The sequence below is a fragment of the Cardiocondyla obscurior genome, linkage group LG03, assembly GCF_019399895.1.
Source record: "Cardiocondyla obscurior isolate alpha-2009 linkage group LG03, Cobs3.1, whole genome shotgun sequence".
NCBI lineage: Eukaryota > Metazoa > Arthropoda > Insecta > Hymenoptera > Formicidae > Cardiocondyla > Cardiocondyla obscurior.
In genome coordinates, this window is record NC_091866.1 from 3,964,391 (window position 1) to 3,990,911 (window position 26,521).

The 26,521-nt window shown below is 38.8% G+C and overlaps 1 protein-coding gene across 7 annotated transcripts in view; it reads left to right on the top strand.

Moving 5' to 3' along the window:
• Positions 1–26,521, top strand: part of LOC139101216 (latrophilin Cirl) — a 335,791-nt gene that overhangs the window by 296,581 nt on the left and 12,689 nt on the right. For 5 of the 7 annotated variants that reach the window (XM_070654213.1, XM_070654214.1, XM_070654210.1 and 2 more), the window contains 12 exons: positions 11,275–11,381; positions 13,603–13,786; positions 14,197–14,372; positions 14,858–15,499; positions 17,127–17,538; positions 18,134–18,359; positions 18,453–18,618; positions 18,746–18,960; positions 19,121–19,224; positions 20,530–20,574; positions 22,137–22,305; positions 23,379–23,600. In XM_070654213.1, coding sequence (XP_070510314.1) covers positions 11,275–11,381; positions 13,603–13,786; positions 14,197–14,372; positions 14,858–15,499; positions 17,127–17,538; positions 18,134–18,359; positions 18,453–18,618; positions 18,746–18,960; positions 19,121–19,224; positions 20,530–20,574; positions 22,137–22,305; positions 23,379–23,600 — 2,668 coding nt within the window. Of the gene's footprint in view, positions 1–10,476; positions 10,584–11,274; positions 11,382–13,602; positions 13,787–14,196; positions 14,373–14,857; positions 15,500–17,126; positions 17,539–18,133; positions 18,360–18,452; positions 18,619–18,745; positions 18,961–19,120; positions 19,225–20,529; positions 20,575–22,136; positions 22,306–23,378; positions 23,601–26,521 lie in introns of all 7 variants that reach the window. The other 2 variants (XM_070654212.1, XM_070654215.1) reach the window with 2 other exon arrangements.

The following is a 26,521-nucleotide window of genomic DNA, read 5'->3' on the forward strand; positions in this document are numbered from 1 at the left end:
TTCATTTAAATATAATTGTTTCAATAATTGATTTGTTCGGAACATTTATTTTATTTTATTTTATTTTTTCTTTTTTGAGACTATATTTCGGTACCTCTAAGGTTAAACGAGCCGCGCCGAAGGGGAAACAATAATTATGCCGACGCGAAGTATCGTCGCGGGCTACTTGTTTGTCGGTACGAAACTTTTGTCCCGCCTGATAAATAAGTTTTGTCTGCCGCGCGGAATGGAGCGGCTAACTGCTAATGAAATGATCGCGCCGACGAAAGTTTGGAGTTCATGTTTATCCTTCATCTTTCAGTGAGAATTTCTTTGTAATAGAGGTCTGCCTTTCCCCTGTCGTCATTCTAGAAAACTTTCGTTGGCGAATATCCCCGCTCGGGACGATAATTGGCGCCGGAAACGGCAAGACTGGGTCGAATTAACCTTCAGAAGTAGCTGTGTAAATTATTATTTAGTCTGTTGAAGTAATATCGGTCGCGACAATTTTTGTTATAAACAAAATCGTAAAAACAAATTTTTTTTTTATTTTGTTATGTAATATATACACAAACACAAATTTAAAAGAATTAATTAATTACTAATTAGCCATCTAAATTAAGCTTCTTAAATCGCGAACGTTATTGGTAACGTAATTTAACTTTATTTATTGAAATATTTATTGGTGGTGCACACAATACGCGTGGAATAATTTGTTTACTAATTATCGTGACGTTAATTGCAAGACAGCCAGGACAGTAATTATTATTTTATTTTATTTTATTTTATTTTTTTTTTTGCAAGATATAACTCTTCTCAAATCGCGACGTTAATCCGCTAATGGCGATGCGGCTTTCCAGGGAAACTTTATCGCCCGCAATGGTTTTGTTGCAAATTGTTACGTTGATTGGAAGATACGCTGGAATGGAAATCGCTTTTTGTCAGATAATCTTTCAGATCGATTTGTTCACGGCTTTTCACATTGCGCGATGTGCGAGCATTCGCTATAAATCGCTGGGCAATGTAAAATGTTAATTTTGTATTTATTACCTTTTCACGTAATACGCAACTGGAAATTTCATCCTGCAAATTTTGTTATTATTCTCGAAATCAATTAGGCGTACAGCTTCGATTTATTACTTCCCGATGTTTCATATCGCGAGACTTTATTAAGCCGCGATATTTATTGAAATAAATTATAAATAATTTTTCTGTAAACAATTCTTTTTTCTTTTTTTTTAGTTCCAATTAATTTTTTACTTTCTCTTACTATCCGACCAATTTTGCTTCTCAGCCATTCTTCCAATTGTATCGAACTTAACTTAATTGCAATCACACAAACTCTATAATTATGTTATACGGAATTAACTTCCTCGCAATTTCATTTAATGAAAATATAGTTATATCTTATCGAAAAAGCTTTCGTTATTTCTCTTCGTTTTTTTTATTTTATTTTATTTTATTTTTTTTTTTTTCTTTCATTTTCTTCCACATTTCTTTCGTAACAACTAGACATGTCTACGAACATTCCACATGCATATCATGAAGAGAAATTAACTTAAACGGATTTCAATCGCATCGACGGTAAAGTTTCCCGCGTTTTGTTACTCACGTACGTCTTTTTCTTTCACCTTAATTTTACGAACGCCCCTTCGTTAACGACCAAGTCCTCTTCTTACCTCATTCACTCTTTTCGAACTTAAGAATCCCACCCCTTTTTAATGTATCTTTTCACGAGTTTTCACAATATATCTCGCCTCTTCTCGTAACCGCCCTGCTTCGATGTGGAAGGTAGCAATAAATATCGCTATCCCCGGTATCTCTCGTATTTCTAAAGACTCTAAAAGTACCTTTTGAAAAACTTTCACGGTAACAAACTGCGGGCGAGCCAGTAAAGCTATTCTTACGTTATTTTTTTTTCGCGAAGATCTTTTAGAATTTTGTGAATAATCACTAATTCGTTCAGTGGCCGTTTGTAGAACCAATTAAAATGCCAATAGCACTTAAACAACAATGCATTTCTTAATCGTGATTAAAACCTCAATTATTAATATGGTATTATTTAAATATAAAGTCAGCGTGGCTGTCTGCTAATTACGTTGTACGAGTTTAGTTCAATTTTAAAATATTCAAAAAGATCGTGGCTCACAAAGAATTTCGCTAAAAGGAAAAGGAGAAAAAAAGAAAAAAGAAAAAGAAAAAAAGGAAAAATTAGCCCCGTTAACCGGCCCGCCATTTGTCACTGCGAATACAGGAAGATTCTTTCGTAATGTTCGAAATAAAAGAGATATTTCAGATGCGTGGCATTTTATTTCAGCCCGTACACATTTATACGTACACGCGTAATTACATGTACACGGGAATGCACACTTGGGATACACACACGTGCGCGCGCTCCGTGTACCTGCCCACGCCCCCAAGTTCCCTCGACAAAACTCGTTTAATCCTCTGCCGGATTAAGAGAAAGAGACGTCGCTAACGGAGGCGGAGGAAGAAAGAGAGTTCTCTCGGTTAGGTACTTAAAAGTATTCCAATCACGAATACGCGGAAGAAGTCCGACGAATATTTCAGCCGTCGTCGCGCTGCGAGCGGGATTGGTAGCTCACAGGAATCAGAAGAGAAATAAGAGCGAGACGGGTTGGGGTAAGAGGGGGGAAGGGTGCGGGGTGGGTGGGAGAAATAAAGAACAATGTTTTCTTTTAATTTTTTATCGTCGGGCGCGTTTCACCGCGGTATGTAGATGTTTATACAAGGTGTTCAGAGACAACACCGAAAGTTTGAGCGAAGTTGAAGGTGATAATGGGCGGATCTAAATGAAAAGCACGGCACTTGTGCTAAATGTGCAAGTAAACATCTTTGAAATTGCGATCGTACTCGACCGTGCGATATGAATAAATTTGATAATCTTGCTCCATCTTGTTTTAGCCATATAGCTGACTAGTGTATGCATGCCAGTATAGTAATATTTAACATACGAATCGTTCATCTCGTAAGAGAGTGTTATCAGTCACAAATTTTGGAACTTTCTCACCAGCACATTGCTTTCAACGTTAAATAATCGGAATCAGTTTCAAATAATTGAAAATCACTGAAGCGGTAAAATAATTTTAATGCCAAGAAATATTTTTAACTTTGCTTTCTTTGTCACGTACCTAAATTAATGTCTTGTGATAATATAACAATTACTAAAAACTAACAGAAATAAATGTGAACGTTTTATTCCATTGTTTAATTCGACGCTTTAAATTAATATCTCCTTTAAAAAAATATTGCGACGCAAACTTGTTATTTGAAGAAGTTCCGACGACATAAACTGTTAATAATTTTAATTTTCCAAAGTTGGACTTATGTCACTTTTTATACGATGAACGCTTCAACTTAGTGCAGCCACGCGCGTGTAATTCACGTGAGCTATTGCACCGCTTCTGTCGGCCAGTTGACAGATTCGATGCAATACGCGTATTATTGTGTGATAAAAAAAAAATTAATTTCTAGATGCCGTGAATCTTGATTGAAATTCACGATCGTGGCTGTATTACAATTATGCGCCAGAGGAGAAATCTCGTCGCGTGTATCTCGCATCTCAAAGGTCCCTTCTCGTTTATTTCATCAGTAATTTTTTACCGTTGAAATTTTCATATTATTGTTACCGACGCGGTTGAAATAATAAGTAAATATTTGCGACATCGCAGAATAGACATTTCCGCGCTTTGCAACCTTTTTCTTGTTCTCTTTAAGTTTGCCTTAGATAAATTTGGGATTTGTCTCTGCAATTTTGTGACGAGATTTCTCTGCGCGCTGCTACCGTTAGAGGTACACGTACAAGCTTTGTCTTATTTAAAAAATATACGTATATACGTGTGTATATATATATAAAAGACAGAACGTGTGCTGCCATGGATCCTTTCTTTTTCTCTTGCCGCTCGAAATGCCAAGGAGAGATGCTCCTGTGTTGTGTCTTTCCGCCCTTCTTTTTGGCTACCCGTTGTCTAAACCCGCGCAGAATCTCGTCTACTGAAGGAATTGTCCTGCGGGAAATTCCTAGTAGGGAAAGAGGCTTTTCCGTTGGCATTCGTCCGCTTTTATGCTCGCGATCACTATTAATCTTAAATAACGTAATGGATTGTTTGTTACAATCACGAAAGAGGATATTAAATTTACGCAAGGCAGGTTTATTAAACGAGCGCGTGTGCTTTCCAAAAATTAATAATTAAAAATCAAATTAAAAATAAAACCTAAAAAGAGTAAACGTACATCTTAAATATCGGCTTGATATTTTTTTTATAAAATATTTTATATTCTAGATATTTCCGCGTATAGCGTATAAGTTTGTCGATATTATTTTTATGTAAAATAAAATAGGTAAATTAGTATAACGTATTTCCGATGAATCGCACTTTCATACAGAACTTTTAAAACAAATTTTTTTTTTCTTTTTTTTTTTCCCATCGAAATATGAATTAAAAGCTCGCCTTCGCCTGAAACTTTTTTGCCATCGCAACGCGACGCGCTTTAAAAATTGCGATAAAATCATCTTCATCCGCTTGACTGTGACATCGATCGTCAAGCTTTGTGTCCGAAATAGAGCTATCTGCGAGGTAGAATATCGTCGCGCATGAGAACATTAAACACTGAAAACACTAAAAATCGGTTGGCAGAAACGGGTCGAGCGGGTGATCGCGTTTCGATTTATCCCGGCACGAGCGAACGAAACGCGCATACTCGTACGTTGAACACTAAAAACACCGAAAATCGCTAGACAGCCCGGCGACGAAATCGCGCCCGGGCGCTTCGATTTATCGAAGCGTAAATGAACGAAGCCGTGCTCGCTCGCTTGCTCGCTCGCTCGCTCGTTCGTTCAACGAAATACCAGTGTACGCATACGAGGAATACACCCTCGCGAACAACGCAAAACCGATTAATTTCCAATTTCAGCGGGCGCGCATCGCCGATCGTGTTTGTGCCCCGCTCGGTCGCCACTCTCGCCCTCTTTCAACCCACTCTTTCACCCCCCCCGTGCTCGTAGACTTACGTGCAATTTTCGCACGGCACACAACGCGGATGATAGAGCTAGATACGTTTCAATATAAACATTAAGCAAACAGGAAAATTAAGTTACGTTAAACGAGCTGGAAATTTAATAAAAAATATTTTATCTCAGGCCGTCGCATTCTTATTTCGTACTTTATTAAGGCTGGAGTGTATCAGATTTCTCACGGCTGGGGTCTCGCTTGCGGAGCCGAAATTAGTAACATCATCGAAGGCAAATTAGGAAGAGTCGATATCTCGGAATAGAAATCATTATTAGATAATTTAATCGTATCGTTATATCCGGCATGTCTCGGTAATTCGGTAACGGCTCGTGAACAATTGAAACGATATTGCGTATCCGATATCTCGAGTGAGACGTTATCATCGATATCGACGACGTTATCACTTGACCCGCGCCGCGTCGTGATTCTACAACGCTTATAAGCGTCCAAGCAAACGCCTTCGCTTTCTTTCCTCGTTTTTTGTTCTTCCGCGACTACCCGTTTTCGCTCTCTGCTCTATATCCTCGCCGGTTTCTTTTTTTTTTCTCTCTCTCTCTCTCTTTTTTTCTTCTTTTTTTTCTCTGCACATCCGCCTGTTACACGCGCCATCGTCGAGTTTCAGCGCGACACCGTCCTTTCGAAATCCGCGCCAGTGACTGAGAGGTTTCGCTGGCACAAAGACATTCCTACGACGATTAAAAAGTCACTCGACTCGGTCGCTCTTCTTCTCGTCCGCCGTGAAACGGAAAACTCTTCGGCTTCCCTTTTTCGCCCGATACCGTATAATAGGCGTCGCGCCGGCTCGCGTTACCCGTGCGAGATCGCGTTCCTTCGTTCGCATTGCACACGTGGACCTGGCGGTTAGCAGCCGGATTCAATCGATTAGGATTTTTATTAGGGATTTAATTTGAAAAGCGAAAGGGGCGCGAGGTGGAAAGAAATCCGGGTTCGAATGCGAAACGTCCATATTTTTCGACAAATGAAAACGTTATCCGGCGAAATGTATAATTTACTTTATGTAGACGTCTTTTCCTTTTTTTTATTTTTGCCCGCGAATTATATTTTCGACCCATTTTCTTCCACTCTTTTAAAGAATATATCTTTTAAACGTGATTTTTTTTTATTTTTGGCGTATATATTAATATCGTAAGGGACGAGTGTTTTAATTCTTTCGCGAGTAAAAATTGCTCTTCGGCGTTGCGTTCGCGATGCAATCGTAGGTGCCCGACGACACGTGTAATAACGAGTACAACTGCTCTTTAAATCATGCGGGATCTGCCGATTTGTTCTCCCGGCGGCGACGTGACGTAACTTTTAACGCGCGAGTTATGTTCGTCACGTATCTGCGATACCGAAAACGTCGTTTTAGGGGCGTCCTAATGGCGCAGTTTCGGGCCGCAGTTTAGTCCACGCGCGATGCACACGATCCGAGTTTACGGAGGGGGTGGGCTTTTCCCGCCGGGATGTTTCGTGGCTCGCTTACGGGGCGACAAGTTTCTTACTGCCGGGCGCACGAAGTACGGAAGCGAGTCGCGGAGGCCCGCAAGATGCACGTAGATATACAATGCAGCATAGTTCGCAAACACGCGCCTCGTTAAATCGCGGGGATTACCGACGACACGCGGGGAGCGGCTCTTAAGCTCCGCTTACGCGACCGAGCGCTTTTACTCGTGGATTACGCGCGCGATTAATCCGTTCGTTGCCGCGGATATTTGGATACACCCAAGAAGATTTCGAAGTTTTTGCGACGGGAAGACCGAGAAATTCTCCACTCCCCGGGATCGATAGAGGCACCGGACGAAAATAGCGAAGCTTTGCCAGTTGGAAAATTCGCAAATACTTATAGAGGTAATTCCGAACGGCTTGGCGTACCAAAGGTCGCGAAGAACAATCCAATTTAAGTAGAATAAAAAGTAAAGCGACAAGCTTGAGCTTTGTTGAAACAACGCTGGGGGGCTTTAGTCTAATTCCTTAGAAAAAATATTATAGCGGAGATCACAAGGGGGTAAGCTAGAAACACCTGCCTAATACGCGACTCAGAGTTACCTACTTTTATTCGCGCGCTGGACAGAAATGTCGCGATGAATCAGCAGACGGAATAATAATATCGTACATCGAAACCCCGTCGAGCCGATATTAACTGCGAACGCCGCGGGGAAAAGGGCTGAATCACCGTCGAATCGATCATTATAACAGGGCTACCGGCGAGCGTGTTTGTGCATGCACGTAAAAAAAAGAAAGACAAAGCGAACGGGGCGGCGAACTAGGGGGAGAAGAGGGAAATAGAGAGAGAGGGTCTGCCTTAATAATAAACGGCGCAACATCCGCGAAATGGCGATTTTTCGTGCTCGTTCGTAGTTTACCCGTCTGAAATTACGTTTACCCTCGTTATATTCCGCCGTGCAGGCCGGACGATACCCGGCCATGGGGATGGAATCAGACAGAGGGGGTGTGTGCGAGCGTAAGAAAAAAAAAGAGAGATCGATAGGAATATCCAACGCGCCGCTACGAAATACGCGAGGCTGATGACCGTTTCGATTTGGTTTAAAAATATTTCGAGAATTTTTCGTTTAACATGACGTTCAGTGAAGTAATGAAAAAAAATTTATATATTGAATTGCGCGTAAAAAAAGAAATATATATATATATTATTTTAAAATATAAACTCTGCCAACAAATGCGGAAACGGTCACGTTAATAATTAGCATATGTAAAATATTGTAATATCGTATTATAATTTCATTTATTACTGAAAACATCTGTCACTCAATCAGCGGCATTAATTTGGAAAGGAAGTTATTTCCCCACAAAAATAAATTACGCAATCTTTCTAGTCATTTAAAATTAGAGCCGGGTGATTATTTATGACGTAACTGAGAAGGAAAATTAAATCTAAAATTAATAGCAAGCGAGGCAATGTTTTAGTGATAACGACAGCTTTCCGCGTCTCGATTTACCCGACTATTATTTCTGCCGGCTAAGTGTCAGCGGAAAGTTCGACGTATCTCATTCGCGATCGCGCGTTTAAAGATAGACGGTTTCGATTTTAAAGTCTAACGCCGTCTAACGAGCGACGAGTATTATTATCGGGGATATTCGGAATTCGGTTACGAGAAGTGGATGGTTTATCACTTAGCATCGTGGAGAGCGATAGCTCTCGTCGACACGTTCCCGCTAAACAAATAAAAGCGCCAGTGCGTTATAATTGGCTACGCTGTAATTTCGGTTGTCGATGAAACGCCGCCGATGCGACCACATTTACGTCGCGATATTGGAAACTGTTATGCGAATCGTATGAATAATTACAATGCCAGCACTGCCCGATGCATAATTAATAAACCGTGGGGCCGCGGCGCGCGGATACATTTATTACCGCGGCTTTAATCGTCCATGTTAATACTGTATCTCGCTGGTCGATCTTTTTCTTTGTGCCGGTGACACAAATTCGCCGGGCAAAACGAACGAAATTCCGTTCCCGTTCCACGCGTCAATAACGCTTCGGCAGCGAATGCTGCAAATCGACAGCTATTGTTGCCGCCTAATACGCCGGAATCGTCACGCTTCCCGTTGCGACGAACTAATCTCGCGCGGAACCATCCAATTACACCGTGAGCGCGCAACTTTGCATCACGTCGGCGCACTTTGCGGCCGACGTATCGACACCGTATGAACCTCGCGACGGTGATAAGAACTCCCATTAATCCGCGACCGATTACACTCCCCGACGATGGTCAGCGAATCATCTAGACGCCGTTGATAAAGTATTACTTAAAATAAAATAGTCTGCTGGACGATCATTGTATCGCGCTTCTTAAATTTTTGTAAATTCCCCGATATTTAGATCGAAATAAGAAATAAAAAAAAAAAAATTTACTCTCTCGGCGTTAACTGAAGCCTTCGGTCTTAGATGAAATACTCGCCGGCTCCATTACACTTTGCAGGGAAATTTCCAAGCGAGAAAGAGTCCCTCTTTGAAAATCCGTCAACGAGAAAATCTTTCACGGAGAGAAGTCATGTGAAGCGTGCTTGGCACTTCGGCGGAGCGAAAAGTTTATTACGACAATACTGCGATACTAAATATTTTCAAGTCCCTCGTAGTCGCTACGAGAACGCAGCGGCGAATTGCCGAGATTCTCTCGGAAGAGAATAATTCCGCGACCTAACGATCGCCGGCGAGCCGCGCCGCTTTTGTTCTTTAAAGTGTCGCGATTTCGCGTGCACGAGAAAAATTTACTTTGCCGCGCGAGTAAAATTCACCATGATTATTCTCCCTGTTAACGCGGGCCAGCTTCAAATACGCCAAGAGAGAGAAAGAGATTTAACAAACGCGAAGCTAAATTAACGGAGAGCTCTGCTAGAAAAAAAAAAAAAAAAAAAATTCTCGTCATCTTTTCGATCAACGTGGCGCATTTAAACGAGACAGAATCGACGAATCGGTTTTAACGTGATCAGCCCTCGTTAATTTTGTTAACGATCGTTAATTTAGTTGGAGCCAATAAATATCTCCGCGAACATTGTTTTAGGATGAATTGTTTACGTGAGAAACGATTCTAATTTGTACGAGCATATCGATACGATTTGCTTTTCTTCGCGGTGCTTGCAAGCGCAAGCGGCACAATAATTCGTTCGAAATGGAGGAACATTCTCTGCATGCGGTTAATCTTTGTATATACACCGTGGGATATTGTGGGCGGGCTGTAATTCGGTGCTGACACACTTCTACGTACTCTCTCATGCACACATACGTCCGTTTGTCCGGATCTGGGACTAGAATCCTCGTCTGTCTTACCTCGAGCGTCTAACTTGTGCTTATGTCTGAAACTGTTGCGAACGTGTCATTACTAACCCATTGTCCTACTGTCACACGCTAACACACACGCGAACAACCGTGATATAACGGATCCAACGAAGCTCTGCAAACGGGAGAGCCGAGCTTTTGTTTCCGAAATTGCAGTGAGACTAACAAACAGCTTTTACTCTTCGAGTGAAAATTTCTGAAAGTGCTCGAGAAATTTGAGAAAATTTAATACATTTCGTGAACAAGCTAACCAACTATAATGAAAATATATTAATACGGTAATTTGACTTTTTAAATTATATTTTAAAACGTGGAAAGACATCTTACTTGCAAACATTGTAAGTGGAGAAAAACTGTTTTGATTCGTTGATTATATTATCTTCCGACATTTCGATAATTTTCAAGCAAATATTAAAATCTTGCGAAATTATTAATTTGAAATTTTCTTTTATTGTCACACCAGACGAAATATTATAAAATATCAAGCGCACAAGGTTTTTGAAAAAGTAAAAGAAGTTGTACTCGTGAAACATAAATCGCGAAGATAACATTATGCGCGGAATCGTCGTACTCGCCTGATTCTCAACTAGTGATTCTGCGAAGAATTTGGAAATCGTTGTAAGGTCGTTCCGCTGGGTGACATTTTCGCACACGTGACGATTGCAGGTGCAATCATCGTAATTCCTGTTCGGTGGACGTGCGCAGCGACGTTTTCGAGGAAGACCCTTGTCCTGGGACCGGAAAGTACATCGAGGCTCACTACCAGTGCTTAGGTTGGTTCACATTTTTCTATTCTGACGTCGTTTTCACGCGGCTGCGGATTTACGCGAGAAATCTCAAGGGATTCGCCCTTTCGTGCTGCGGAAGAGCCTCATGATCTTGGAATTGTAATTTGAGGAGCAAAGAGGATTTATTTCGTCTTACGATTTCGTCTTATAAGTTGATTGTCGACATTAGACGATATACCCCGAACCATTATGCAGCTTTAAAAACTTTTCTTACGATTAATTTATTATTAGTTTTTTTTAAATACTTTTGTTGAATGTTAACAAATTTATTTATTTTTTTTTTTTTTTTCTAATGATTTATTAACTTATAATTCTTTGTGTTATTTTATAATTTTATTTAATTTATTTTTAATAATTTTATTATTGACAATTACTAAATCTATTTCTAATCTAATAAATTTATTCACCATAAAAAAACTAATCTAATTAGTTTCATTAACGTCTCAAAGATTAAAAATTAAAATTCTGAAAAATAAGCTCGCTAAAGCTGCTAGGTTTGCATATAAGAATATGTGTAAAATGGACGAATTTCGACGAAAAAGTCTTTCTCCGAGAACACCGTACTTCTTTCCCATCTATTGGAGAAACAAAAGAACAAGGCAGGATCCATGGCGGTACACGTGGTAAGGGTGTACCATTGGTCATTTTGTTAAACGCGAGTCGAATCCTCGTGCAGGTGCAACGACCAGCAGAACTGCAGCATCGTTGCGTCCACGCTGCAATTCGGTGATCCTTGCCCAAACACACACAAATATCTCGAAGCGCACTATCGGTGTGTCTCCGGTAAGTAAAGCTTTTCCATTTTTCTGTCGGTTTTATCTTGCAATTATTTTGGAATTACTGATCTCCGCAAAGAATTCCATAAAACTTGCGTTTTGTAATCCTTTTTTTTTTTTTAATAGAATTTATTCTTTAAATAAATAGAATTTTGCTCGTATATATAAAATATACGTATTTTTAATTATATTTCTATACCGTAACTTTTTTAATTTTATTATAATGATGGCGTTAGTACGATCAACTTAATATTAATTTATATATTAATTCATTAATATACATATAAATCGTATTAATCCCGAGTGGAAATTCATCTAGATAATCTGATTTTGCAGCTAGTGGTTGAATCGCGCAGATTAAATATATTTTTAAACTAGTGACTAGCTCGGTACTAGTCTTAAATTATATGAAAGCATTTATTATTTACTATCTTCAAAAAGTAAAGTTGTAATTTAAAAAAAAAATGAAAAAAGTACAAAATCTGTCTAGTATCGGTCGTTTAGTTACTGTTCAGCGCGGATTATGTATCAAATAGATATTTAAATGTTTTTCGTCGCGATTATCCTACTGCGCGTTCTGACCTAACTAACGCGCGCTCGGCTGCCGCGGCCGATGACCTCCGGGCCCGCGATCAGCTGCGAGCACGTGCGCGTGTTACGTCAGTCGGCAGCCATCATTCTTGCACGGTCGACGTGGTGGAGGGCCGCGTGGCGGCAAACGTGGCAGCGGTAGACGTGATGTGGCAGCCGAGCGCGCGTTAGCTAGGTTAGGACGCGTAGTAAATTAGTACGCGGGAGAAAAACGTTTAGATATCTGGCTTTTTTAGCTCGTTATAAAAAAGTAATAATTGTTTAGTATCTAGACGCTTTGAACGTTACGTTTCTGGCTCAGTGCTGGGCAGTTTTGCTAGACAGCTACGAGATGAACCACGAATTGGCTGGGCTAATTATTAGGTAATAGTTACAATCAATTTCCACTCGGGAATACTAAACATTAATATTTAAATATTATGTTAAGCATTAAATATACATATTAATTTGTCTTCTTTCCTACGAACATGTTTCCTTAATAATTCTAAATTCCAATTTCCTTCCTGCATATTTTTTCTTTTTTCGTGTTCCGCAATCAACGTCGCGGAGTTTCGATAAATTCTAGTTTCAGTTCACGGCACTATTATATATTCGCGAACAGTCGGATCTCTTAATAGCTTCCAATGCGGCCACGGGAAGAGTAAAACATCCTCTTCTCTCTGTTCGATTTGCACGTGCGCATCTTACCTTTGCTTGTGCGATTATCGCGACGAATATCGGCGACGTTCGGTATTTTACCTTATCTCAAACCCCTTTCAGACAATAAAGATGACCTCTATAGAGATAGCACCGCGAAATACGTGGACGTTCCCGTTCTGGAATTAACTGTCGTCGCCATTTTGGGTTAAAGATCGTTTTCCCCTTCACGGCTAGATCTAGTTACGATATTAAATAGTGTGGCTAATCTCTCTTAGTTCCAATTTCGTTCTGTCTCTGTATTTTTTAGGTTTCTTTTTTATTTTTTATTTTACGTTTATAAAATATTTCTTGACGACTTACGAGCTTGTGAAGCATTTAATTTTTTTCTTTTTCTTTTTAATAAAAAATTTAATTATTATTTAAATATTATTGTTTACTATATTTTATATTTTTAAAAGAATATATTTATTAAAACGTTCTATCGAATGATCACGATTATAAAAAATCCAATATAAATCCGATACAGTGGATAAGCTTCTTCCAATGTAGCGAACCAAGAAAAACAGAGATGAGAATATCTTGGTATCTCCGAGCAGCGGATATTTCATTTCCTTCGGTCTGTCGGGAATATACGCAAAGTATAGACAGTTCATTCAAACTCTATCGAATGATTAACAAGAGTCTAATATAAATTCGACGCGGTGGATAAATTCCCTATCGTATTAATCCGGGGAAAAAGAGACAGAGATGGAATGACGAGCATAGAAAGAGAGAAGAGGAATGACTTCGATATTCCTTCCTGAGTCGAAGAGACCTCTCGAAAGCTTTAAATATCCTGCACCCTTGAAATCACTTTCCTTCTTAATTATACTCAGCCTTCAAGTCCGATAAGCTCGTAGAGGAACTGCCGGATCCCCCCTCCTTCCCTCTGCGAAAAGCTCTTTCGCACCGCCAGTCTTCCCATCCTCATTAAAGCGATCTTGACGAAACATTCGCAGCGGCCACCACCACGACGACGTCCCGACCAAGTCCGCCGTGGTTCATAACTTCACAGCCGAGTGTTTGGAGCACCGCTAAGCCGACTGTCAGGCCTCCCTCGAGGATTACGACACCGGCGCAACAACCACCCCAGCAACCACCGGCAGTGTCGACCCCGGCGATGCCTATAACAACGCCGGCGAGGTCAGTATATTATAAAGATTTTAAAGTCCGAAATACGAGATTTAAATCGGGTCAAACGGCGAGAAAGGACTGTAAATTGAATAAAATATTTTTACGCATATTTCAAAATATTATATTTATTAGTGTCACATGTATCATGTGTAAGCGTACAAAGAGAAATCATATATGATTTCTCTTTGTACGCTTAAAAAAATTGTTTATTTCAATATTTATAAATATTGAAATAAACAATTTTTTTTTTCTCGCGTATTATTTTGCGCCATCAATTTTCTTCAATCACTGTCTATACAACAAGAGCAAATATTTTTCTTCGCGTCGTTAATTTATATCAAGCGTGATCTATATGGTCGTCGTAAAGTTTAGTGTGTACGAGGATCATCGAGAATATAACGAGGCCCTTCCATTTCCAGTTCCACGTCAACAAGGTCCTCCGCCGACATCGAAGATGAGGAGGATCAGGACTTAATACTTCCTGCGAATGGTTCTCCGGCAAATGGCCCGGCGATGCCGCCGATTATGTTTGAGACCACTCAAGCTACGACAACATCCACCTTTGCGCCTTGGAGAACCAGTCGAAGAACAACCGGTAACTTTTCCTCCTTTAATTAGAAACATTGGGTGATGACGTGTATCATTTTTAACATTATCAACAAGATTAAATCTTCTTATTTTGATTTATAATTTTATGAATCAGAAATTATAAATCGCCGAGAGTTTCTCGATTGGTAATTAATTAGTCGCTTGTGCACTGTATATGTAGCTCAATTATAGATTTACATATCTATAAACTGATTTTGAGGATAACCCGCTTAATAAACATATATATTTGTTTAAAAAGGCTTTAAATTGACGCGAGTAAATAACACACTTCTGGTTTGATCGCGTCGGAGCATTAAGATTTCCCGGAGCGAGCCAAAATTCCATTTCCGGGCGTTGTTGCGTATCAAACTGTGTCCCCGAGGACGCTGTGACGCCAGTATCGCATTAACGCTGAGCCGTTAACTGCAGTTGTTAGTTGAAGCGGTCACTTAAGACGATCATACTGACCGAATCATAATCATATTGTTACAGTACCCAGTACGCTGTATCCGGAATCCAGTTCGAACGGCCAGTGGTACGATTACGGCAGACAAGTATGTCCTCCAGTGGTAGCCAGAAACTTGTCCTGGAACACGACCAGGGCTGGCGAAGTGGCCGTGCAGAGCTGTCCCGGCGGTGCCAATGGTTTGGCCAGATGGCGATGTCTGGCCCGCGGTGAATCCGCCTTTTGGCACCGCGACAATCCAGACTTGAGCGAGTGCCGATCCGTTTGGCTGACCACCTTAGAGAACCGCGTGACGGACGGCGACGTGATCCTCGGCATCAGCAGGGAGCTCTCGCAGGTCACGAACAACAGCCGCGGGTTGTACGGCGGCGATATGATGATCACTACGAAGATCATAAAAAATATGGCCGAAAAGATGGCCCTCGATATCAAGACCTATCAAGACCCGAATCAGAGAGAGGTCAGCGTGACAGAGCTGCTCCAGGGCGTAGTGAGGACCGGCAGCAACCTGCTCGACAAGGCGCAAATGGCATCCTGGAAAGATCTCAGTCATCAGGAACAGATGAGGGTCGCGACGTCGCTGCTGATCGGTCTCGAGGAGAACGCATTCTTATTAGCTGACACGCTTATGCACGAGAAGACCATTATGCACGAAGGGAAAAACATATGTGAGTACTGCTAATGATGATTGGTAATTGCTACGTAACAATTTATCGGGCTATACATTTATTATATCTTTTGCATGCCACGGGAGATGTTAAGAACCTCAATATTCTCCTCATTACGTTGTTATCTCTGCTTATACTCGATTGCTTAGATAATTTGCAGAACGTAATTTTAAAATTATATTTAAAGTCTTATTTGCTATTATTATTAACTTAACGTCACGATTTAAAAACTAAATTAATCTTAAAGAAATTCATAATAATATTTATTTATAATTTTCTTAACATATTAAATATGAATTTAAAAAACAAAGAGAAATTTTTTTTTAAAAATCTACTTCTAATATTAATTTATAATTAAAGTTAATCGCGAATTATATTCCGTTGTGACAAAACTTATAATTGTATTGTTTTTCTTGAGCTTAAAATTCGTAAATGGATCTCGCGCGGTTATGAAATTAATATCGTCGTGTCTTTGGAATTACCTATTTTCGTAATAACGTTTCTGAAGTCGCGGAACGAACGCACGTTGCACTCGCCTTCGGCGTACGTTGCAAACGATCGAATGATTTATATTGCTCGAGCATCCAACACCCGGTAATCTCCGGTATAGATAAAATACAGATCCGAATCCATCGTAATTCTCCGGTACCCGCCCGGATTACGTTATAATCCAGACGAGTATGGCGCGGGCGCGCGCTATTATTATTACAAAACGACGGTGGAATTACGAGCGACTTGATTTACTTCCCGGAAGTGCGTCGCGGCTTGATTGAGCCGCTGTGTACGTGCATCATCAGATGCACGCTTGATAAACTGCATAACAGCGGAGAGCAAAAAGTGTCTGAGGAAAGAAAGGGAAGGGGCAGTTGATGAGCGACAGCCGGTCGGATGCTGTGTAACGTCCTCTTAAAAAGAAAAAAGAAAAAAAGAATTGAAAAAAAATGTAAATTTTCTTCCTGGCAACGCCACTGATTGATATGGCGATCAATTCTTAATTTCTCAGTCCTTTATTTTGCAGCAAAGTGCACGTGTTATGATTACTGCTTTCTTTTGGCAATAACTATATTTCTTGGGAAACTTAAAATAATTAAATTTTATTATGAATTTCGAATAATATAATATAATTTATGTTGACAAAATATTTTATTAAAATGTTCTTTTTTATTTTTTTTTTTTTCTTTTCTTTTCTTTAACTACGTGAATGAAAAAATAATGAATTATTTGTCTTCTATTACAGTAGTTCGTGCTATAGCATACGTGCGTGCACTAGAATGTATTTTTAAAATTAATGATTTAATAACTTCCATTTCTATTTTATATTAAAAGATAATATTTTTATGCAAAATTAGTACAGTCATAATTTTATTTGTGCAGTAATAAGTGTCGCTTTAATTTCTATTATTACTTTTCTTTTTCTTTTCCTCATAAAATTAAACTTTCGATCTACGTAAAAAAAAAAAAAAAAATGTTTGCCGTGTGAAGTTTGAAAGTTATTATTTGGCCGTAATTTAATTCGCGTCTTTCGTGACATCGCGGCTAGAATTTTCATGATGGAGTGCGTTAAATGCACCGAGGGACAAATACCTACCCACTCACTTAATTAGCCGCGTGCGTGTTTTCGCCACAGTGATGGAAGTTCGTGTTCTGGACGCGCGCAACATCGGCAACGAGCTGGAAGTTTTCCCGAGCGAAGCCGCCCAGCAAAGGTGGACCGTCTCGAACGATCGCGTGGAACTTACCAGGGGCGCTTTGCTGGACAACAGCGAGGCCGGCATCGTCCGGCTGGTCTTCATGGCCTTTGACAGACTCGAGGAGATACTGCAGCCACAAGCGGAGTCGCCGTCTGTTGTCATGAACGACGATCCGCAGCCTCAGCCGCGGAGGAACACCACCCGTCTCCTTAACAGCAAAGTTATCTCGGCATCCTTGGGAAAAGGCCGGCACATACAGCTCTCAGAACCCGTTCGGGTGTATTTCAGACATCTGGTGGTTGAGAACGTCACCAACCCCACTTGCGTCTTCTGGGATTACATCTTGAGGTAATTTCGCCTTCCGATCCTATTTCCACTTTGTACGATACTAAAAGTGCCGAGCGTTTCTCTTATTTCTTCATTTTCAATTTTCTCTTTCTGTATTTCCAATGTGCCTACTTATAACACTCGCGGAAATAAAAAGTATTTACATTTATTATTACTTAATCCCATGGACCTTTTCCCTCTTTAAATTCTTATTATTGAACTTACAAAGGTTCAATATTCTGCACAACTTCAGTATTTAATAAAAGGATTTATTTAAAATTAATTGTAAAATAAGTTCTTTTTATTTTAATTTTTTTAATTTTTTATTTAACTTTGAATATTTAATTGCAGCTTTTTTTATAAATTTTTTTATAAAAATCAGACTTATTTTTATAATATATACAAATATATTTTAAAACTGAGTTCCAGATATATATGTATATACACATATGTATTTTATTAAATATAATTCTCCGGCTGCACGTGTATAGTCAGAAAATCTATAATTGGAACTATCCTCGCGTAGCTTTTGATGGGTCCTGCATGTCCGACGGGAAAGTAACAATAACGTGAACAATGACTATCTCCTCTACACGCGTTACCTTATTTCCCACAGCGCTTGGTCGGACGAGGGATGCCAGATACAAAAGACCAACGAAACTCACACTGTGTGCGAATGCAATCACCTGACGAACTTCGCCGTGCTGATGGACGTGCACGCCGTCAGGCTGGACATCGCCCATCAGGTCGCTCTGCAGATCATCACGTATATAGGCTGCATCATTTCCGTCGTCTGCCTCGTCCTGGCTATTCTCACGTTTCAATTATTTCGCGGACTGAAGGTAATGCATATAACTGTGCGGCCGCCGATCGATCGGCATTCAATCGCGGCGAAATGAAATTTTTTATCACTCACCCTGATCCCTGATTTGCAGTCGGACAGAACGACGATCCACAAGAATCTCTGCGTGTGCCTGCTGATTGCCGAGGTACTCTTCGTTGGCGGGATCGGCCAAACTAATCAAAGAATCGTCTGCGGCATCGTGGCCGGCCTGCTGCACTTCTTCTTCTTGTGCGCATTCGCTTGGATGTTCCTCGAAGGTAAAATTAAGCAGCCTTTATTTAATTTTAATACCATCAGCCTGTTATTTATAATATAAATTAATCCTTTATTATTTTATAATGATTTTATATATCTTTTAATACTTGATTTCGTATTATATTACAGGATTCCAATTATACGTGATGCTAATTGAGGTATTCGAAGCAGAAAAGTCACGGCTTCGGTGGTACTATCTGGTCGCGTACGGCGCACCGCTGCTGGTCGTAGCAATTTCGTGCATAATCGATCCACTCAGCTACGGTACCGATCGGTACTGCTGGCTGCGCGCGGATAATTATTTCATCTTTAGCTTCGTTGGACCTGTGATACTCGTTATTTTGGTAATTGTCCGATACATCGACATAAATAAAAAGCTAAAGAATCATTACTGCGCAAAGTTGACAATATAAAATATTTTATTGTATATTTTATTTATTGTGAGATAAGATCTTTAAATAAATATTTAAAATACAACGTAATTAATTTTACCATCACTTTCAGGCAAATCTGGTATTTTTATCGATGGCGATCTACATGATGTGCCGACATGCAAACACCACCGTAGCCATGAAGAGCAAAGAACATTCCCGATTGGCTAGCGCAAGGTAAGCACAGTGGTCCTTAGTAGTTTGATTTTTTTATTTTATTTAATTTTTTTTTTAGTAATTTACCATAAATTGTATATACCGTGTGCCAATCGAGTGCGTCCGTTGTCCATCACGTTCGAGATTTGTTCCTCCCGTCAAAGAGTAGCAACCGAAATGTTTGTTTGGTGCTTTCGGTTTACACGTTCGCAGGCTTTACTTGCTTAAAGAGATCTCCCAAACGCGGATCTTGTTGTCACGCATCTTTTGGCGGCCATGCTAATTTTTTAGTTTTGGTTTTGAGTCCTATGTTTGGAATGACCGCAGATTTCGTTCGTTCGACACACCACTGTATTGCTGTGATACCTAGGATATACACGAGTATATCATTTGATAACACAGATTGTCGTAAACATATGCAGGGTGCGCCGTAGTGTTTCCAAGTATTTAAAAAACATTATTAATTTAATTTTCTACGATTATTTTCTATTTTGATTACTGTATGAATTCATAAATTATTAATTTTTCAAGATTTTGTAATTTAATATCTTAATTGTGAGAATTCCATATTTAGTAAAACGGTAATTTTACAGAAAAATATTTTTGATAAATTTCAGTAATATATTTCAAACGCTTTAAAAATAATGTGAAATTTTTTAGCTTATAAATATTCCATTTTTGTTATTTTATTATTAGATTGAATAGATAAAAATTTTTTAGATTTTGTAGTCGTAAATTATTAATTGTATAGATAATAATATTAATTAAATAATATGTAGAAATATATAAATTTACATATCGTTTCTTGGGAACGTTTCAGGGGAACACCCTGTGTATTATCAAATTTAATTTACGGATCCTGTAAACGGAGGCATAGTCTGTAATTTATGTGAAATTATTATAAAAAAGCATAAGTCTCTCAATTTGTAAAAATTTGTGAAAATACGTAAATAATTTGGTGATGGTAGTGAAAAAGTTATTGTGCAATCCCGATTCGGATTATTACAGATAATATTTTTCACGGTGATTGATGTTAAAATATTACTGTCACTGTATTTCTTTGTTTGCATAACTAATTATCAATCATTTCACTTGCTATTGTTGAGCAAAAAAAAAAAAAAAGAAAAAGAACGCTGCACTTTAATGCGCTCGGCAAAAAGTAATGCGAATCGAGCATTGCAAATCAGAAAATATGCTATAATCAATTAATTCATGGTGCCGGAACAATCACCTAACTGCTGTCTTGTTTCATTTTTGTATTAAATCTTCTACCCACTTCTGTCTACACTGTTCTACATTCTTCTGCATGGCGTGGTTGGTTGGTAGTGGAAAGGAAGAGAATGCTCTTCCCAACAAATTGCAAGCGCACTTGTAAGATATTTACCATTTTTATTATTACTCACCCGTCATACCATTAACATCGTCATTAATCACCATCTCGCTCGTTTCATTTGATATCGTCCTAGTTTTTTTTTCTTTTTTTTTTAGTCTATTTTATTTCGATTAAGCTATCCGAATATCATTTCATACTTTTTGTGAACGTAGCAGTAGATTTTAGTCTCTCACTCACATCATACATCAAAACACTCACCGCCACATTATATCGTAGCACTCGTAGGAAATGCAGTGTAAAATAACGCCAATGTGCAGTATTTATGTATAATCAATGTATTGATTGCAGAAATAATTACGTTTGAAAACTAATCTGTTTATTGGATTTTAACTTAATAAATTATTCAATTAGCACTTGCCATATATGTATAATGATATAATTTTACAAAAGAATAACTTGGAAACCTAAATTTTAATTTTGATATAGTATGTGTTCTGGAATTGGTTGAATGCATCGACGATAAAAAACTGATCTTATTTGCGCGATTACGTATCTCATATTAGTTGGATGACTTGTTATATGTTATTACACTTGCATTTCCTATGAGTAAACACGATAACTCACTGCATGTAGTATTCTCCTTAGTTTCGGGTATTACGCCTGATTTACAAGTAGATAGACGTGGAAGTACCGTAGAGATATATCCGCCTACCTGTGTAACGCCACGTAACGTTCTAATCATAACGGTTTAGATAAAACGCCGCGATTTCGGCGACGCTCAAAGCGGCGTTTGCGTTGCCTGGAAAAATTAAAGCTCCTATTCAGCATAATATTGCAATGTTTAAACGTCACCGCCGACAAAACCTTCGCGTGTCTCACGACGCTACGTGACGATCGTGCACTATTTTTTTCTCTTTGACGTCGTAATGTCAAGTATTAAAACTCTGTTTTGCTGATGAACCGAGGAAGCCTGGGATCTGCTGTAATTATCTTTATGTTTTTTTTTTGTATGTTTTTTATGAGCAGTAAATAATTTAGGAAAGAAAAATGGAAAACTGCTGTTGTTTCAAACTGAAATAAATAAGTCAAGCTTATTTCCTTAATTAGAACTTTTTTTCTAAAACGTGAATTGTTACAACTGCTTTCTATCAACTATAACGAATCATTTAAAACGAATATAAATACTGCGCAAAATTGTCCGGGGGAAAAATTGGAAATCCATAAAGTTATCGCCGTTTGTACTAACGACAGTTTCTTCATTTGCCCTTCGAGCTGCAGAAAATACCTCTTTATTTTTATCGAAGAATATTGAATCCACGTGTCAATTTAACTTTTTTTTTTTTTTTTTTTTTATCAAATCCTTTTATCGCCTGAAGCGCGGAGGCAAGCTTAAATAGCACGATCGATCCGGGGTTTCTTTCGACGAGAAGTGATGCTTTACGAGATTTTGTCCCTTTCGAGAAAATCATGCTTCATCGGAGGCGCTCACGCGACGATGCGTTGGTCCCCTTTAAGCGCCGCCATCGCGATTCGTATTGTGCAACAGAAACTTGGCTAGCTGTTCTCCGATGTAATTTATTATTCTGTATCTTCTGATCAGGGCCTGGCTGCGAGGCGCTATCGTGCTGGTGTTTCTACTGGGTCTGACCTGGACGTTCGGCCTTCTCTACTTAAACCAAGAATCCGTCGTGATGGCGTACATCTTCACCGTATTGAATAGTCTCCAGGGGCTGTTTATCTTTGTGTTCCATTGCGTACAGAACGAGAAGGTAAGGGAATACGTTGGGGCACAGAAGTCCGCCTTGATTTAGATTATTCCGGTAACATCACTAGATGTTTTCGGAGAGAGAGAGAGAGATACAAATAAAAATCGAAATTGTTCGTAAGATGTGTAATAATTTTTATTTGAGAGTGATTCAACTCTACTTTTTATAAGAACGATTTTACATCGGTACGTCTCCTGTAAGATTCAACCTATTTTTTATTGCATATTTTTTACGAATAATTAGTAAAAAAAAATTAAAAAAAAAACACTACATTGTTGCCTAAGAAACTGTGTATAAACTTTAGATTTTTTTAGATACAGTGAGGTGTATCCATTTTTTTTTTAATTATTCTTATTTGTATATTCATTTTTATATTAACTTAAAATTTGATGAAGTTTCTAGTGCTTAAGTTTAACATGTCGATCACGATTCATACTAATTAAGATTACTGTAATGTTAATCATGTTAACATCGTATTATTTTGTTCATAAAAATCAGAACATGGAGGTTTGTCTAATAAAGCGCTGTACAATAAAGTCAAATAAAGCGCAATACAAGTTACTAACGTTTATTTCGCGTACTTTCGTCACCCGTAGTGGGCTCGAATTTTCATTTGTGTTTTTTTTTTCTTTTTCGTGAATATAAAAACTTTTTGTTATTATCGCGATAAAGCACCGATATTATTTTTATTTCTCATTAAATCGGCACTAGAGTTTCGAGCCTGCAAAACTTAAATTGCACAACATTCACAGTGAATAATCGCAGACGGCTTCGCAACTTTGCCCAAAGGTGACAAAAGGCGCGAAGTAAATATATGAAATAAAAAAATTAAAATAAAAAAAGCGCACATTTTTTTTTTTTTTTCTTTTATCAATTTATAGTTTGAACAATTTTATTTACGTGTCACGGCTAGTCGTTCGAGGCCGTCTGCAGTCTGCGGTCTGCATTTTTCGTGTAACAGACTCGCAGAATTGCACATAATGCATCCGCACCCTCTCTCGCACAGGCCTTTAGTTCTTTATCGCACCGTTAAATTTGTTTCGTTGGGTCGGGCGGGCTCTGCTTCGCTCTTACAGGTGAGGAAGGAGTACCGGAAGTTCGTGCGCCGTCATTCCTGGCTGCCGAAGTGCCTGAGGTGCTCGAAGACGGTGACGGGCGGCTCGGCCGGCTCCACCGGCGGCAGCGGCGGCACGGCTGGTGCCAACGGTGGCAAGGACTTTGCCTCGCACAACACCTCGTCGAACCCATCGGCCCCGACCACCGACAGTTCCGGGCTGTCGCCTCATGCAGCCACCAATGTGGGTACCAACGTCGGCGCCACGTCACCGAACAATCACAACAACCTGACCGCCGCCTGTAACAATACGAATCTTTCGATAAACGTGAACCTGAACAATTTGTCGCTGAGATCGCCGGTCGGGGCGCACCAGATGCACATGATGGCACCTAGCAACCACAATAGGCATCCCGCCCAGCAAGGTATCCAAACGCCGCTTATACACCAAACCGAAATATACGGATAACGAAGCGAAATAGAGTGGTCGCTCCGCGGGGTCGCAGTCGCTAATATTCTTTATGAAAATCGAGATCTATTTGCGATCTCGCGTCAGGCTTTATTTTACACGGATACTGTGTTGTTTCTGTCATCTGTAGCTTTTGATTTGTCACGTTTTCCTCCACCTTGCTTGATAAAGATGCAAACTGAGATTCAGAACAATGCAGTATTTGTGAAAATCAAGGCATTATAATTTTCATAAGAATATTAGTTACTACGTTTTGTCCAATGAGCAATCGAGAGGTTGAAATTGTAGGAGTCCGAAAGGAGAACGTGCGTTTTCCTCTCCCCCTCTTTATTATTTTTTTTCTTTTTTTTTAATACAATAATGACGGTGCAATACTTGATCAATTCTATCAAGTCGACTTCCGATATCGTATATCGGAAGTCAGACTGGCATATGTGACCACGTGTATACGATTTCATAGAATCAAAGTAATTTCCAAGTATCGAAATTGCAATTCTCTCTTTCTCTTTCTTTTTTTTCTACATTTTCTTTTACTCGCTCTATTTCTTTTAGTATGATGATGAGTAACACACAAGTATGATCCGTCTATAATTAATTATTATCGTTCACTTTTTGCCTATTGCTCAGAACTCCAGCCTGCCTTCCTTCAGACTTGCCCTTTTATAATAAAAAGGTTGCCACGGTTGATAGTCGTCTTTTCGCGTGAATTATAGTTTCTGTCTATCTCTCTTGATCCTTTCAGTGCGTGTAAATAGACTTTGATTCATTAGGTATTTAATGCTAAAGTAGTTACTTAGTTTCCCCACCAATCTCAGTGCTTATGTGTTCGGTTTAACAATTGAATAATAAAATTTTAACTGCAGTATTTTTTTCTTTTCTCACTACATTATATTAAATTTGTTGCAGCATGTATATAAAGCAGGCGGTCCTGCTTATGTATTTTATTCTTTTTACAGATAAAACCTAGTATATTCTGTCATGGATTTTTCTTCTAGGAACGATATAAAATAGTAAAAGTTTTCGATAAACATTAATTATTCCTTTAAAATTTAATTAATGCAATAGAATTAATTTGCTACAATTACAGTTTATAATTTTATTATTTGAATGAGTAATTCTTATGCATATTATATAAATAAATTTGCAGTGATTTAGATTTTTCATGAATATGTTAGGCCATTGCTTTCCGAAAATCTGAATAATGCTAAGTGTACATTCGGTTTTAACGGTCGTAGTCGACATGAACCTGAAAGCTTTTTTGGTGTTATCAGCAAGTCACTTCAAAAACTGACTCGCAAAACGGCGAACTAAAAGGCATTTAACGAACCGTTCAGCTCTTTCGACCTTATCGCGTTCAGAGAGTCGAAGAGAATTGGCCGGCAAAAATAGAGTGAGAAAAAGAGAGAAAGAGAGAGAGACAGAGAAACTAGCGAAACAAAAAAAAATGTATTCGAAAGAGAGATTGTTGAACGTGCTCGTGTATGCTGTTATAGGACAGTTCGTAGGAAAACGCCAGTAAAAGAAAAATAATAATGTTAAAAATGATTTGAAAGTACAAAAAATTTTTTAGAACTCGATATTTCACAAATATTTCTTTGTTATTTATTAGCTGTTTCGTAATGGATTATTCCATCTACTAGCTTTAGCATAAAAAATTATTTTAGTAGGGCATTGTATATCTTACATCGTTTTACGCTCGTTAAAAGAATAAATGAAACCCGGTGTTTCTTCTTTCTTCTCAATTTAATTCAAGTGTCTCGTTAATATGATTGCGATCCTGTTACACTTCCAATTAAGAGACTGCTTTCGAGTATTATCAGGCATTCTTTATTTAAAATATCGAATAACAGACGACGACAATCTCTCGACGATCTTGAACGATTAATTATCATAAATAACCGTAGTTTCAAGTAAAATTCGAATAAATAGAAATACATCACTCAATTAAATCGCAAACTGTCCTGAAGTCCATAAAAAAAAATTCGTCATATTTACCATTGTTACATTGTTCGGTACCGCGTTAAATTAATAACGGAAGAGAAATACTTTTATATACTTTAACTTCTTGAAACTTTCGATATCAGCTTTTTTTTTTACTATAATCAATTGTTATTCTATACAATTTTTTTTTTATTTTTTTACAAAAGCAATTTACAGAATTTTACTCTGAAAATGTTTTAAGCCAGTTTCTAAAATGTGAAGGAAGAAAATAAAGAAAAGGTGGACAATTGTCTTTTTTTTTAAATAATTCCGACTGAAGAGATGTAATTTTCCAGATTATTGATTCGCTAATATATTTTACGTCCCCATTTTGTAAATAATGCGTGGAAGGCAGGCACAGCACGAAATTCGAATTCGCACTTTCGCGAGCACGCTCGCCTGCAAGACTTCCTACTAACAGTGGTGATTTCCGTGCTTCTTATCTGGCTTCGGGGTTTGGTGTAATGCGGTTGCTGGCTACTTTGTACCCTCTTATGCCCCGGCCCCGCTCCCTTTCTCACCGCGAAGAGCGCGATTTCGTGCGATTCGCCGTTTATTTCAGACTTTCCGGATCGTCGATGAAATCTGTGATCAAGTGAAAGGCAGTAAGTGACATAATTTTGCCGAAACAAGTATTTCACACTGGGACTTTAGCTGCGGTTACCAGTTGAAGTAATCTGGTAAGTCAAGTTGAATAGTTACAAGCAAAATTAAAT